Source organism: Danaus plexippus (assembly GCF_018135715.1).
Source record: "Danaus plexippus chromosome 18 unlocalized genomic scaffold, MEX_DaPlex mxdp_20, whole genome shotgun sequence".
Lineage (NCBI taxonomy): Eukaryota > Metazoa > Arthropoda > Insecta > Lepidoptera > Nymphalidae > Danaus > Danaus plexippus.
The window spans coordinates 4,933,967-4,948,607 of record NW_026869853.1 but is presented as its reverse complement, the minus strand read 5'-3'; the positions used below and the strand labels follow the sequence as shown (position 1 = coordinate 4,948,607).

The following is a 14,641-nucleotide window of genomic DNA, read 5'->3' as shown; positions in this document are numbered from 1 at the left end:
CTTTAGGAAACATAACTTTAACGAGAATAAATGAGTAAGATGACTATAAAAAATTATTATGAAGATTAAATGTAGTTTATAACATGTGCGAGTATGTATCAAAAATTCTACCAATTGCTACCCTTTTTTTGTAGTGGTCCACCCGCTTCATATGTTTCTGGCGTAAAAAGAAGCGCTTAGCGCGCCGTTTTTTGGCTTGTCAACCGAAACCACGCAACAATTTTCACTTTACTAATCTTGATAAATGTTAACATATTACTAATGTTTTGCAAAGAAGATTACCGCTATCGATGCGCCGTAAGAAGTTAAGTGACATAGTTTAACAGTGTTATTTTAGAACTCATTAAGATACTTTTTCCCATCGTTCTGACCCGCAAACCCTTAACATGCCTCTATTGAAAAGAAAAGCCTTTGAGAAATCGAATGTGTCGGAATATCTAAGGGACGACGATGAGGTGTTCCACTGCGAGATCACCGACGAAATATTCAAGGATTATGAGTGAGTATTCATAAGAAACATAATTTTCGCGCATTTTTGGATTATTTAAAATATAAGAGTGTAATGAGACTGTCGTCATTGATTTCGCGCGGCAGGCTTTGCAATTACGCGAGCGTAACATCACTTTTGGCATTTTTAAAGAGTTTAGTTCAATTGTTAGTATGTTTATTAAACATTTATTTGATGTCTTGGCAGAGAATACTGCGAAAGGATCATTCTGGTCAATTCAATGGTGTGGTCATGTGAGATGACGGGAAAGAATAACCTCACGTATGCAGAGGCTTTGGAAAGTGAAAAAGCTGCCCGAAGATCACTAAAGGATTTCCCAATGGAACTCCGAATACCAATATTATATTTGGCTGCAAGAACCAAAAGGAGTTCATTTGCAGACATGTCAGAGGATGTATTTAATTTTGTGAGAGTGAGGTTCTTTGTGGGTGAAACGGTTGAGGCCTGCCTAGAGGGTGATATCTGGCGAGAGGCTCATATACTGTCAGTCACAGCCCCCAAACAACATCCGGACAGGTAATTATAATCTACAAATAAATAATTTCTATGAATAATTCTTATAAATGTTTTATACACATCTAAAGTCAAAATGACAACATATGAAACTCGGCACTGGATAAATACAAACAAAAATGTTGTACAGGAAGTTCATAATGAATGTTCATTTTATTGGAAATGATAAGAAAAATAATTAATAAGGTATATGTGGGAAAAATTAAAGGATATCTCCACTGCCACTACAGACACAAGTTTGAATAGTAGTTAACATGATAGTTTTCATGAATATTGACATATTTTTGATGAACTCAAATAAAAAAAAAAAGGTTACACATACAAAAGAGATTAAAGGATAACATGTATGAGTTCAACTGACTGGAAAAAGGAAGATAATATTAAGTGTTAATTAAAATTATTTAATCTTGTTTACTATGCAGCTAGATGTGATCGTACATTTGATGGTGCAATATGGTTTAGTCATCTTAATATTGAAAGGCATAGACAGTAAATCGTGTGTAAAATGTAACAGATAAAAAAAAAATCCAACAAGTTTCTCCACTAGACCGATGTTTCATAGTATTCTGCTTTAAATTATACTGCATATCATTTTAACTTTTTTGTTTGCTATAACATACCTTTGACCTCTGACACAATAGTTACCGCCCTGTATACATGATTTCATACTCTTATCAAATGCCATGTAAAGAAAACTTTTCTTATATTTATGATTAAGTTCATTACGAATGTACTCTATTTACAGCCAGGCAATGCTCCCAGCATCCTCTTACTGTTATGAGGTGGAGCAGTTCAGTGAGGATCCGGAGACTGCGGGGCAGATCGGCACCGCGCCCTACGACAGAGTTAGGCGACGTAAGGGCGTCTACACACGGGACAAAAACAGACTGTTCTTGAAACAGTTTGTGACACCCGGAGCCGTCATTGGCATTAAGGTGTGTTGATGATGTTTTTGAGTGGGTGAATATTTGTATTACAATATATGGTGAAATATTTCAAGATTAAAACTAAGAAAGTAAGCACAAAAAATAGTCCAGAAAAAAAACCAAGCTGTATTAGATTACAGAATATTTGTATTATTTTTCAGAAATCAGCAATAGAAAAATACAACATAGGAAAAGTGAACTTTGACCAGATATTCACAGGGAATCCCCCAGAATTCCCGTCATCCAAGAAGCTGTCAAAGAACAGTATGTCCCCACCATCCACTTCAAGGCTACCACACACTCCTGGCTCAGGGTCGAGATCAGCCAAAAAACTCAGTCCTGATAAGAAGGGACGGCAGGAGTCTATGGATAAATTTGTTAAGAAAACTGATGGCTAGTGTCTAAAACATTATTAAATGCTTAACTTTAATATTAAACTTCGTTGCTATTGATGTGTTTTGTTAACAGGTAAATCAAAAACCCCCATTGACCCTGAAGCCAGAAAAGTAGCCCAAGAAATGGCTGACAAAATGAGGAAAGCGGAGGACTTATTGAGGCAACATAAAGAAGAAGAGAAAGCGAGGAAGAAAGAGAAAAATGCCAGACTCATGGCATTTATGAAGGAATGGCATAAGGTTAAAGAAGACCAGGAGCTAGAAGATCACAAGGTTAATAAACAAGATTATGTTTTAAACTCTAACCAGAAAGATCTACTACAGATGCAGTTTAACAGAAAAGCTTAAACTTTATTTCAGATTATACCAAAGGGCACTCCAGTAGAGATAGAAGGAATACCACATAAAAATTTTGGTGACTTCCTCTCAGTGTTAGAATTTGTTCACAATTTCTCAGAACTACTCAAACTCAAAGACGTGTTTCACACCGAGTTTGACCTTGAAACATTTCGGAAATCATTGACCTCTAAAGAACACGCGTGGATATTCAGCGAGTTGGTACAGATGCTACTATCAGCAATATTCTCTTTGCAAGAAGATGAGGCAGAAGAATATAATGAGGGCAAAGGAATTCAGGAATCTGTAGGTGGGTTCATTAAAAAAAAAACTTAGCCTATCGGATACGCTACGCAGTTACTATTACTTTGCCACTACATAGTCCCGACGTTTCGGTTCCTTTGCAAAGGATATATCTATAAAAAAATCTCATAGACGACATACAGAAGAAACTTTAGGTTGCATACTATAAGGTTCACTGACCTTTCAGAGGAGCCTCCGGCCATCTCGACAGGTATCGCGCGCGCCATAGAGCAAGCGACGCGAGCCGGGAAGTGGGCGCACACCTACCTCGGGACACCACTCAGCAAGCTGCCCCTGGACCCCACCACTGTGTCTGAAGTGCTGAGGTACATTATAAGGAACCAAACTACCATACAGTGCACCTAAAGCTAAGCCTAGTTACAAACTATTATTTGAAAGTAACGAGAAACAATTTCAAAGGTTATCATGTTTATCAATATATAAGTATTTTAATAACTCACAAAGGTTCATGAATGGCTAACTAACAAAATGAAAAGAATATGTTGCAGATACGAAAACGCTAATCAGATTCAAAAAGTAAGTCATATATGCGCATTTTCAGGTTGCACCTGCTGTCGTCGGGCGGCGTGGCTGGTTCCCGCTGCCTGGCGTGGCGGCTGCACCAGCGCGGTGGGTACTCCAGCGCCGATGACCCAGCACTGCGCCTGCGCACGTCACGTCCACATACTTTGAGAGCCTTACGGACGCAGCACGTCGCCGATCTACCCCTCGGTGAGGACTTTCTCTACAGAGAAAAGTTAACGAGCAATGTTTTCGGCTTTCCCCTCGCCGAAAGCTAATCAAAAGTCATCTCAGGTACTTTCAGTATAAAGAGGTTTCTAACCAGATGTTCTGTATCGCATTATTCCAGATGACAGACTCGCGATCCTTCAGTGCCTCATGAATCAAATCCTGAGTTACTCGACGGTGCGCGAGCAGGTCGAGGAGAAGATAGAGGAATATAAGAACTTAAAACAAGCCTTGCGAATATTACAAGTAAGTTCAAACTCCATTAATGATCGGTTTTATGGCATATTGCGTCTCGGGTTTTCTACGTTGTAAATACTCTCTGTAGATAAACGAGCGCAAACGCGAACCGCAACTGTCGACCGCGCGGTCGGAGCTGAAGAGAGAGGCGGCTCAGAAGAAGGAGGAACTCAAGTTGACGGGGGATCGCGCGCGGGCTGCGGACGAACAGCTGAAGGCGGCCATAGACAAGCTGAACAAGGAGAGCGACGCCAAAAGACTGGAGTTCGAGAAGAAGTTGAAGGAGCTGCAGGCTCAGCTCTTTGACTATACCACTTACCTCGGTGAGGTCATATATTATATATATACATGTATATAATAATTGCTAATATGGTGTGATAAAACGAAGCCATCTCTAGGGTCGGATCGCGCGTTCCGTCGTTATTGGATCAGTAGGCGGGTGGCGGGACTGTTCGTGGAAGCGGGGCCGGAGCCCCGGGGTCCTTGCCGCAACAAGCCTCTGCCCCCGCCGCCCGCACCCCGCGACGACATCTTGTCTTACGTCACTGAATTGTTCCACTCAGAGAGGGAGAGGGAGAGACAGAAAGAACAAGGTATTATAGACACGCAATGCATGTGTAGCTTATATACTGTTCAGGGTCACATATTTCACTAGTTCCATATAAAAGGTATATATATTCTACGGACATATCTAATATATACATATAGTTTGATATTTAATTAGTAATATAAAAATTAAATCTCTTTAATATCTCATTAATTGAAAGTGATTACTTAATTATTATTTATGTTAGCTGGCAGCGACAAAGAGAACGAGTCCGGCGCCAACTCCCGCGGTGCCTCGCCAAAGAAACCTCTAACAAACCTCAACGGTTTGACCCAAGACAAGAAACCCATGGAGAGCACGGTGCAGCACTGCCGGGACATGCTGCTGTGCACTGCTGATGTCAACACGTGCTATGTACACGGGAAGGTGCGTCACTGACAACAACACGATATCTGAAATATAAGCTTCAAAAGTTGAATATTATAAAAAAAATATTAGTAGATACACAGTCAATGTTGGATTATCTATGTTAACCAATTGAATAGTTTGTGTTAGATATGAAGTCAGGTCATTACAAAAGGTGAGTCGAGTAATGTGAATGGGACAGTGTCTCAATAACTACCATTATACAAACTAACTATTGTTTTGTCTCAGGGTGATTACCGACCGCAATGGTGGGTGTACCACACCCGCGACCAGCTGCAGGCACTCATCGCGTCACTCAACAAGCGAGGCTTGAGAGAGAGTGAACTGAAGCAGGCCTTGGAGGTGGAGAAGGAACACATAGCTGACTACATCACCAAGTGCCCTCTGAACCTCCTGACACCCGGCCCGGCTCCGGTGAGTCATTCAAATATTCGTATTATTGATAATATTATTAATGATTAGCTAATCCCTAATTAAATTCGGTGAATATCAAAAATACTGTCGCAACATACGAAAAGACAACATTGTATGCTTGTAGTTCTATTTTCAAAATTGATATTTAAATCTCACATGTACATAATCCGGCCATTTTGCATGCGACGCTCTTAATGACGTCATTCATCAAGAGCGCCGCTCGTCGGCTATATTCGTTTCCTTTAATAATATAAACGCGTCTCGTTCCAGCCGACGCCGAACGTGCCGTCGACGCGCCAGCGCCGCTTCCAGCCGTCTCTCACGGTACTACCGGACTGTTCGCTGGCGGATGCTCTGGAACTGACACTCAGAGACCACATCCTGGAACTCGAGGAGAAGATCTTCCACGGATGTCTGGGAGCATTGAAAGTTAAGGTGAGTGAATAATCTTAGCGATGATTGATATAAGTGTTTCAATACCTTTGTGAGAATTAATGACAGTAATAGTAATTGTCTGGACAGTGACGGATCTGAAACTGCTCTGATGGAACTACGATTGTCGAATAATACTTTGCGTTTTTCTTATATCTACATACTCCCGACGTTGCGGTCGCAGCAACCGTGGTCACGGACAGAAGATGACTTTCATCGTAATATTTCGAAAAATCTTAGTTTAATTGAAATAAATACACGCGAAAATCTAACATATCAGTATATGTATCTGATGGGTTTAGATTGGCTCTATTGACCATTATGACACGGTTCAGGAGCGGTCGGCATGGCGCGGGACTCTCATGGTGCGCGGCTACGACAAGCAGGCGCGGTCATTGACCTGGGGCCCGGACGGCCGGTTCAGGGACGACTGCCATTTACCAGACGGATTGCTGAAATTACCGCCAGGTAACCAGATAGCCATTAGCGTTATAAAACTCGGAAGATGTACTGTCGGCACTTTGGCATCATAGTCACGACTGCAAACCTACACTCCTCTCTATTGTAATTTATAGGAAAATACTTGACATATTTAAATAATGTCATCTCCTATCATTACTTGTGATACCAATAATCGATTTTAAAACAGATTTAGATGAGACAGAGTTGGAGGGCATCGTTGAGAACAGATACCGCGACCCGGGGCACTGTCTGGAGCCGCCCAGGGTGAACGGCATCAAGATAGAGAACGGAGGGGGAGAGGCGGCCGGGGCCGAGGACGCCGGGGTCGTCCGCTCACTGGCCAGCGCTCTGCTGCAGGTGGCGCAGGCCATACACCACAAGTACCTGAAGAGGCCGCTCGGTACGTTACTTGTGTTGCGTTGGCTTGTAATAATTTATATGCTATCGAAATATATGTATAAAGAATTCACTCCCATAAACACGTTAACCCGTCTCATACCTAACATTAGTGATGACGATATTGTAGGTATGTTTTATATTACAACATTCAGGCCTCGACGAGAAGGAGCGCAAGGATCGCGAAGCCAAGAACAAATCTCTGGAGCTGGAGGCGCTGCAGCGGTGGGAGGTGTCGCTGATGGAGTGCCGCAGCTTCGCCAGCGTGGCGCTGCATCTGCTGACGCTGGACAGCAGCGTGTGCTGGTCGGCCAGCGTGCTGCACGCCAGCTGCCGCCTGTGCCGCCGCCGCACCGACCCCGACAACATGCTGCTCTGCGACAGCTGCAACAAAGGACACCATCTCTACTGCCTCAAGCCAAAGCTCACGGTTGGTTCACGGATCACTCGTCTGTGTATCGTATTTTGACACAAGCAGACACGCAGTAGTAGTCGTGCGACACTGACTTGATCGTGCTGGGTTTATTAATGAAGCTGCTTATTCATATTTCATGCGTTCAGTTGCGTTTGGTGCGGAAGGTAATGAATTTGGAAGTTGTGTATTAGGTGTTCTGTTCCGCTCGCTCATATCACGTGTGTAATGTGACCGACAGAAGGTGCCGGAGGGGGACTGGTTCTGTGATCAATGCAAACCGACAGAGAAGACGCCCAAGAAGCGAAGAAAACTATACACCGACCCCGACGACACGCTCGACGACAGGCGAGTACATGTGATACATATACAACATCAGAGCGGTTGTTCCGACAGTGTAAGGCACTCTATAGGTAGTTAATGGACAAAACCTCGATCCACCATCGTATAAGGCACAAAGTAGCACTTGGAATGGCTTTAGTGTTCGCAGACATTTAACAAGCCACGACCTTGACTGATGTTTAGAAAGGTTCTTAAATGTTCTTATATTAATAATTTCTCTCGCCTTCACAGCTCGGAGTCGTGTTCGAGCGCGCCGGTGGAGCTGTGCGCGTTGTGCGGCAGCGGCGGGCGGCTGGCGGCCTCGTGTCGCTCGTGCGGGAGACGCTTCCACGCCGAGTGCGCGCCTTCCGGGGGGCGGAGGGCCGTGTGCGGGGACTGCGCTAAACCAAACAGAGGTACGACTCGACTACATACAACATACACGACTTATACGTTTATATTTAAAGAATAATTATTAGAATTTACAACTACACTACTACAAGTCCCTTCATATTCAATGAGCTGTCTGCCAGTGAGAGTCCCTTTACAATCGGTACAGCCGTTGCAGATATCATTAGGAACGAACGAAAATTATTGAATATTATTTTGATATGTGCCTTGTCCATGACATCGATATATTAAAAACAGACACTCCAATGATGTGTGATGTGTGTGGTGTTCGTATGTAGTATGTTAAAAGTCTTGTATGATATAGAGGGCGGGCGGCGCCGGGCCGCGGTCTGCCGTCGCCGAGGCCTCTCCTCCGGTACGAGACCAGCTATATCACCAGCAACCCTCGACCATCCACAGAGCTTTATCATACACTGTCTGTTACAGAGACCACGACTCGCGCAAACCTCAAATACCTTATACTTGATGACTGTATTCGCTATATACGGATGTAGATATTTATTGTTAGAATTCTCTGAATATCGACCAGTTTTCACCTCGATAGGTGAATAAACTATTCCTGTGGTCCTGTCTCCGTGGTCTCAGTAACAGCGAGTGGTTCATCTCGGTGTCTTCCGCTTCTTCTCATCTTTGGGCTTTTTTTTGTTCTTTGGTTTTCACTTAATCCTTTCAATGCGGGACCCGCCATGTTACCTCTAACGTAAGCTATCCTTTACATTAGATCACATACGATTCCGTCATGATCGTAAAAAACTTTATGCTGCGGAACGAGATGTTCTTGTTGCGAATGTTTGATAAATAATCATTAAATTGAGAATAAAATTTTATATTAAAATTAATAATAATTAAGGGCATTCAATTTAAATTATTATTTGATGGTAAAAAATTATATAATAATAAATACCTCGCATTATTTCCTCCAGAAAATGCTAGAAACAGAGGTCTGTGTGACGTGTATTTAAGAAAACCACTAGCTTTATATTTTTGTCCAAACAAAAGATTCACTGAACTGAAAGCATAATAACATCTAAAGGAGAGAACAGAGTTAGCATATAAATTTAGAGGAACAAAGAATATTAGTGCCGCATTGGAAGGGTTGTTATTTCTCTGCTAGCATGATCCCTGCGATAATAAATGCATATTTTTTGGTTATCTATCTGTCATATATCTGGTTGCACGGTAGGAAACTAAACCCAATCCATTAGTATCGTATGCAATCAAATGCATTTCACATTAACGCTGCACATGTCCGGGGAAATGTAACTCTCGAGTCGCATGACTTATTATATAGTAGACATTAACAATATCCACCACCACCAGATTCCGAGGACAGCGAATATAACACGGCGCTGGTCAAACTGAAGACACGGCAGCAGAGAACCGAGGAACCCGCCAGGAGAGGCAGGAAGTGAGTTACATGACGGAAGACTCAAAACATCTATGACTTACATTAGTTATACATAATAAAAGTATTTTAACTTAATTCCAAGTAATAAAAAAGTTACGGCAATCCCCAGCCGCTTATATTATTTACAAATAAATCAAGAAAGTATTAATATGAAAATGTTATTGTAGATCTAAAGAAGTCGTCAACGGAAGTACAAACAGAAGATCGAAGTCATTCATGAATGGCGTCAATGGTGAGAATTAATTTGTAGATAAAAAAAATCCATTATTGTATAGTTTTTTCAATATAGTGATGATCTGTTCTTGTTTCTGATGGCCCGTTGTGTTGCAGGTGATGTAGTGTCGAGTCGTAAGCGCGGCCGCCAGGAGGAAGAGTTACTGCACGTGGAGTCGCTCACACAGCTGTTGAAGGAGTGCGGCAAACATCGGGATTGCTGGCCCTTTGATGAGCCGGTCTCGACGGATGATGTATGTATATGCATCACATGCTTAATGAGATATGTGTTCTATAACCACTGATATAAGTGGAAAGTAATCGGAAAATGTTTTTGAAAGCCATCTTCATCCAAGAAGCGATACTCTAGAAAACTTTTTTTACGCCTGTTGCTAGACCATACACTTCTATGGTGCAAAATATATAAAAATACTACGTTCTTCGTCATTTATTTACGAAGTAAGGTTTTGCTATATCATCAGATATACTGACAACATTTATGACCAACAAAACACGTGTAACATCCTCCAGGTGCCGGACTATCTCAGCGTGATCGAGCAGCCGATGGACTTCTACACAATCCGCGGCAAGCTGGAGAAAGGTTCCTACACCACCGACCAACAGATGCTGGACGACGTCGCGCTCATCTTCAAAAACTGCTACACCTACAACCAAGACACACACCCAGTGGCCAAGTCAGTTGAATGTCTTATTAGAGTATTCCAAAACATTATCGTTATCCTACCTGCTTGATGTGTAGCAAAATTATATATCAACATTTAATTATAATATATTAAAAACATATAAAGATTTATTTATAACGAACACTTGGCAAGTTATTGTCAACTATATGAATAAAAACAGCAGTTATTAAATAATTGGACCAACCATTACATTATTTTCAGAGCGGGAGCGCGACTCGAAAAGTATATCATAAAGCGCTGTTCAGAACTCAATCTACCCGCGTTGCCCGCCACCTCGCTCGAAGACAACGAGGCTGAAGCGACGCAAGAGAATAACGAGCGAGAAGAGGTCGCGGAAGCTGCCGGGGAAGAGCTCGACTCGGACGACGAGGTTCTCGCTCCTCGAGCCAAGCGACCCAAGATACATTGAGGATATACATGCTCTTGACTACCGCTGTCGGCTACACTACTTCTCCGAAATTCATTTTGAGCGTTCACACCGTACAATTACATGAAATTCTGATTAAAATGGAAATTATATAATATTTTTGACTTGTGCTGTATACGATGTTTCAGATATATCACAAAATTATATTTAAAACGCTGCTAAAGATAGGTGTAAGGATCAGTGACTACATTCATGATGGCTGGACGGTGAACATGATTACATTCCACTTATACCATCTTTAAACACCTATTCTTAAAAAAAAATAGAGAATTGAATTGTACACTCGGGGTGATCATGAATGTAGTTAATTGATCGTGCTTAACATACTCTGTGAGTTCGTGCTTTAATCTAGTACCATAGATAAAATAGTTGTAGTGATGTGATCTATGTAACTATACCATAGAGAATGTATAATCTCCATAAAGATAGATTTAGGCTAAGGTAGTCTTTGGATATCGGTGGCTATGGCCATGTTTATTGGAACAAAATGAGATGTAAAATTTAAACAAAATTTATTTTAGGCTTGATAGGTATCATTACTGATTTACAAGTAAATTGTGAGGTTTAATTTATTTTATGCGAGGTAAGTGCATTTTGGTTTGTTGCTTGCTGCACACTAGGCATAGAATATGGCTGGTTGAGGATTAAGTAATCAAAGAAGCTATCGATTAGGTATCTTATGTATCATGTGATGGCTTCAACTGCACTTCATTTGTTTTGTCACTTGTTGTAATTATCCTCTTTAAGATATATTCACAGATATTTCACCAAAAAACTTAATGAGTGATTAATTACAGATTGCATTTACAAAGACGAGTGTTGTGTTCGGAAACTTGTATGTCCGTTTACTTCTGAATTCTCTCTTCATAATATTTTAAACAAGTATTTCACTACGTTAAGCAATTTACAGCGATTCATTTGAACATATATATTTTTTAATATCATGAATCAGTATATTCAGCATTTATAAAAAAAAAAATTATATTACAGTAGAAAAATATTTAAATAAAAAAAAAAAATAAACAGAATGTAAATATAAAAAAAAAAATTCAAAAATCAGCATTCGACATCTGCTGTATCGCTTGTAAGGATGTTTCAAGATTATAATGAATAGTTGTCTATGACGCTCGCCTTTATAGACGGTACAGAACTCAGTGCCTAAAGAGAGAACTGATGTACAGAGAAGTAGTTTTAAAGTTATAGATGTAAACTGTCTTTTCAAATATTTTCGACGATTATATATAAATGTCATTATATACTGTGATGTATATTCAACAATTTATCTTATTCCCAACGCATAGTTTCCGATGACTCAACTAACCGCATGTTACAAAAGTTGTATTCTAAACGAAAAATTCAAATTAGGTGAAGCATTCAAGTTATTTAATTCTTTTTTTTTTGTGAGTTCTGTGTGAGTTGAAGGCGCTGTCTTGTAATACTATAATTATAATTGTAACATTATTTTGTTTTAATTTAATTTGTTAAAATTTCGGTTCTATTAAATAATTTTGTTATATGAAGGATATAAATTATGTGGTATGTTGATTAAAGTAATTCTTGTTTTTTTTTTTTATGTTGCCAGAGATTTTTATCAGGCATTTTTTTTATCAGTGGTAGTTTTTTTATGGTTAAATTATCTGTAATTCTTAGTCTGTAACCCAGCGAGTTAATTATGAGATCAAATAGCATTCCTATAGGAACATAGTGCTGTTATGACTAGTTGCGTGTCAGGTATTGTATTGATCGTTTTTATCTGCAATTATTTATTGATGTAATTTAAGTTTTTTAATAATTTGTATAGTAGTTAATAAAGCACCTGAAACAGTGTTATCTTCTGTTTTACTCTCCTCGAAAGCTAGTGATGCTCTTTGAAAGGGTTTGGCTCCCTATTGCTGGACGAAACCGGTTTCCACGACGATCCAAATTGAGACATATTCCAATATCGTCAACTCCAGGAAATTCTGGAACTTTGATTTCTTGTACTATTAGATAAGAAGTTCATGAATAGACTATTATTTTATATTTTAATGTCTAAAATATATGTCAATCAACTTTTGAGGAACGTCAGGGTGTCGATGACTCTGAAACTCTTCAGTTTTATGTGACTTGACTTAGAAGAGAAAGGATGAAGATAGAATACAAGCGCCTCTTACCCGTGTAGCTGGCGCTAGTACAATTGTAGCCCTAGCACTCCAGCAAGCGTGAGTTCAAAATAGAAGGTACAAATAGCAACATGTCTATATACATGTTATACTCTGTAAGTTCTCTGCTTAAAACTTTTATTCATTAAAATTAGGTAGACGATGTTGTTCATCACATCTCGTCTGCCCGTGATCACGGTTGCTGAAAAGTAACCGAAACGTCGGTAGAATGTAGTTTAAAAAAAAATAAAGCACGCGTAGTATATCCGAAAAATATTAGTTTCATTCAAATAGATGATGTTTTTTTGGTCAATAATTGACTCACAGGATGGCGTCTGCTGTTGACTTTTCACCTTATGTTCTTTTTGGTGCTTGAATATTGAAATATAAACGTTCGGAAATTTCGATTTAGACAGTGATACTAATAATATAAGATATTCAACTGTAGTTTTATTTTCATCTTAGTGTTAGAGTATGATAACCAAATAAATAAAATTATTACAACAGAAAGAGTCTTTCAGAAACTGGCCAGAATATTAATTTGACTGCTATGTAACAAACTGAAGCATGTAATACGTGCTAATTCCATTAGCTTGGCTATGTTACTTATCCACTGGTTGAAAGGGAGACAAGTGCTTATTCAGAGGGATTCTGTACTCTCTCCCTTTCAGCTGCTATACCTGATGGAGGTGTGAAAGGTTCTGGTGCCAGTGATTTGTCTGAATCAAATGGGTTATGCTTACATTAATTGTTAGAATTGGTTATCGAGATGATAAAATAGCTAAATCAAAAGCCCGTGAATTCACATTATCCCTTCTTATGCACCCAGGAGACTAAAACAACCATGTTCGAAAATTATACATCTTAATCACAACCGTGTCCGAAAGTTGTTCATCTTCACCATTACATATTTTGGTCAATTCTTTGTTTTTAATTTTCTATAATATTCACTTATTACAGCAACTGCTGAACCAAAATAAATAAAACAATGTGGTACAACTATAACATGATTTTATTTATGCTTATAATGTAAATAATGATGTTTCATGATTCTTTGATCTAGTGGTGGGCTGCCGCCTCCTTCCTCCTGATTTCAGCCCACTTGCTGACATTCTCGGGGGAGTTAGCTGAAACAGCAAATGATTATTTAAATGTATGTATAATAACTTATATAAATTATACATTTGAACAGCTCATAGTTAATGTTCATAATTAATATATTATTAGAGTATCTAATTAATGCAATAAAAACACATTAATTACATCATTGTGAATAAAACAAGCATCTAGAAAATTGTTTAAACATTCATTGTATATGAGCACAGATTAAGAATTACATTCTGCTACCTGTTAGGTAAGGATACCATGTATGAAAATTATTCCAATTAAGGATGAATTTGTTAATTTTAAAGCTTTTTATGATTATAAAAATACCATACCCATCTTATGTATCTTGTAGAAGACTGGTGCAGCAACAGCAATACCAACCACCCAGTACTTCCATATCCATTGTTTCTCCAAGTAGAATTTCATAGGAAACTGTGCTATTTTGGCTGAAAAGGTGTAGGGGAACTTCATGGGACGTCCAGGTGATTCCGACATTTTCGATCTCCTGAAAAATAACCAACAATATTATGTAATATAACTTACCGCAAATCAGACCTTTTTTTTGTATCTAAGCTTAATTAATGTTTGTATTGTATAAAAACAACTAAAATTTATTTATTCTATTTAGAAAATTTAAAAGAAAACCACAATATATATTTCTTACCTTTTAACAGCGATTGATCTAAAAGTTAAAACCAAGTAATAGCTCTTTAACCACAGACAACCTTCAAACTAAACGGGGATTGTGCTTATGTCAAATATTTTAGTGTTGTTTGAATGCAGATAATTATATTTATTTTATTTTATTTGACTTTTTCTATTTATATTTAAAATTATCCAAAAGCAGAATTC

The 14,641-nt window shown here is 39.2% G+C and overlaps 2 protein-coding genes across 4 annotated transcripts; one reads left to right on the top strand and one right to left on the bottom strand.

The window, feature by feature from the left end:
• The first annotated feature begins 164 nt into the window (after positions 1 to 164).
• On the top strand, positions 165 to 12,371 carry LOC116772870 (bromodomain adjacent to zinc finger domain protein 1A). Of its 3 annotated transcripts, XM_032665167.2 has the most exons (26): positions 165 to 499; positions 695 to 1,024; positions 1,767 to 1,956; positions 2,109 to 2,340; positions 2,416 to 2,615; positions 2,703 to 2,988; positions 3,169 to 3,307; positions 3,544 to 3,713; positions 3,853 to 3,977; positions 4,057 to 4,291; positions 4,367 to 4,561; positions 4,763 to 4,941; positions 5,170 to 5,355; positions 5,626 to 5,790; positions 6,123 to 6,255; positions 6,437 to 6,649; positions 6,801 to 7,075; positions 7,207 to 7,224; positions 7,299 to 7,405; positions 7,631 to 7,794; positions 8,094 to 8,144; positions 9,110 to 9,197; positions 9,365 to 9,429; positions 9,528 to 9,664; positions 9,942 to 10,105; positions 10,316 to 12,371. In XM_032665167.2, exons 1-26 carry the CDS (start codon positions 387 to 389, stop codon positions 10,521 to 10,523), a joined length of 4,368 nt encoding a protein of 1,455 aa, XP_032521058.2. In that variant the 5' UTR covers positions 165 to 386; the 3' UTR covers positions 10,524 to 12,371. The 3 variants fall into 3 exon arrangements, with proteins under 3 accessions (XP_032521058.2, XP_032521060.2, XP_032521059.2); XM_032665169.2 differs by lacking the exon at positions 8,094 to 8,144; XM_032665168.2 differs by lacking the exon at positions 7,207 to 7,224 and having other exon boundaries at positions 166 to 499.
• A 1,305-nt stretch (positions 12,372 to 13,676) lies between these two features.
• Positions 13,677 to 14,612, bottom strand: LOC116772987 (uncharacterized). Its single transcript, XM_032665329.2, has 3 exons — positions 14,454 to 14,612; positions 14,122 to 14,294; positions 13,677 to 13,809 (listed from the first exon to the last, which is right to left on the bottom strand). Exons 2-3 carry the CDS (start codon positions 14,282 to 14,284, stop codon positions 13,742 to 13,744), a joined length of 231 nt encoding a protein of 76 aa, XP_032521220.1. The 5' UTR covers positions 14,285 to 14,294; positions 14,454 to 14,612; the 3' UTR covers positions 13,677 to 13,741.
• Positions 14,613 to 14,641: the final 29 nt, after the last annotated feature.

Coding starts and splice junctions, on each gene's coding strand:
- LOC116772987 (XM_032665329.2), bottom strand. CDS start 14,284: ATGTCGGAATCACCTGGACGTCCCATGAAGTTCCCCTACACCTTTTCA. Junction 13,810..14,121: donor CTACAAGATACATAAGATGG/GTATGGTATTTT, acceptor TTGCTGTTTCAG/CTAACTCCCCCGAGAATGTC.
- LOC116772870 (XM_032665167.2), top strand. CDS start 387: ATGCCTCTATTGAAAAGAAAAGCCTTTGAGAAATCGAATGTGTCGGAA. Junction 500..694: donor GAAATATTCAAGGATTATGA/GTGAGTATTCAT, acceptor ATGTCTTGGCAG/AGAATACTGCGAAAGGATCA. Junction 8,145..9,109: donor TCGCCGAGGCCTCTCCTCCG/GTACGAGACCAG, acceptor CACCACCACCAG/ATTCCGAGGACAGCGAATAT.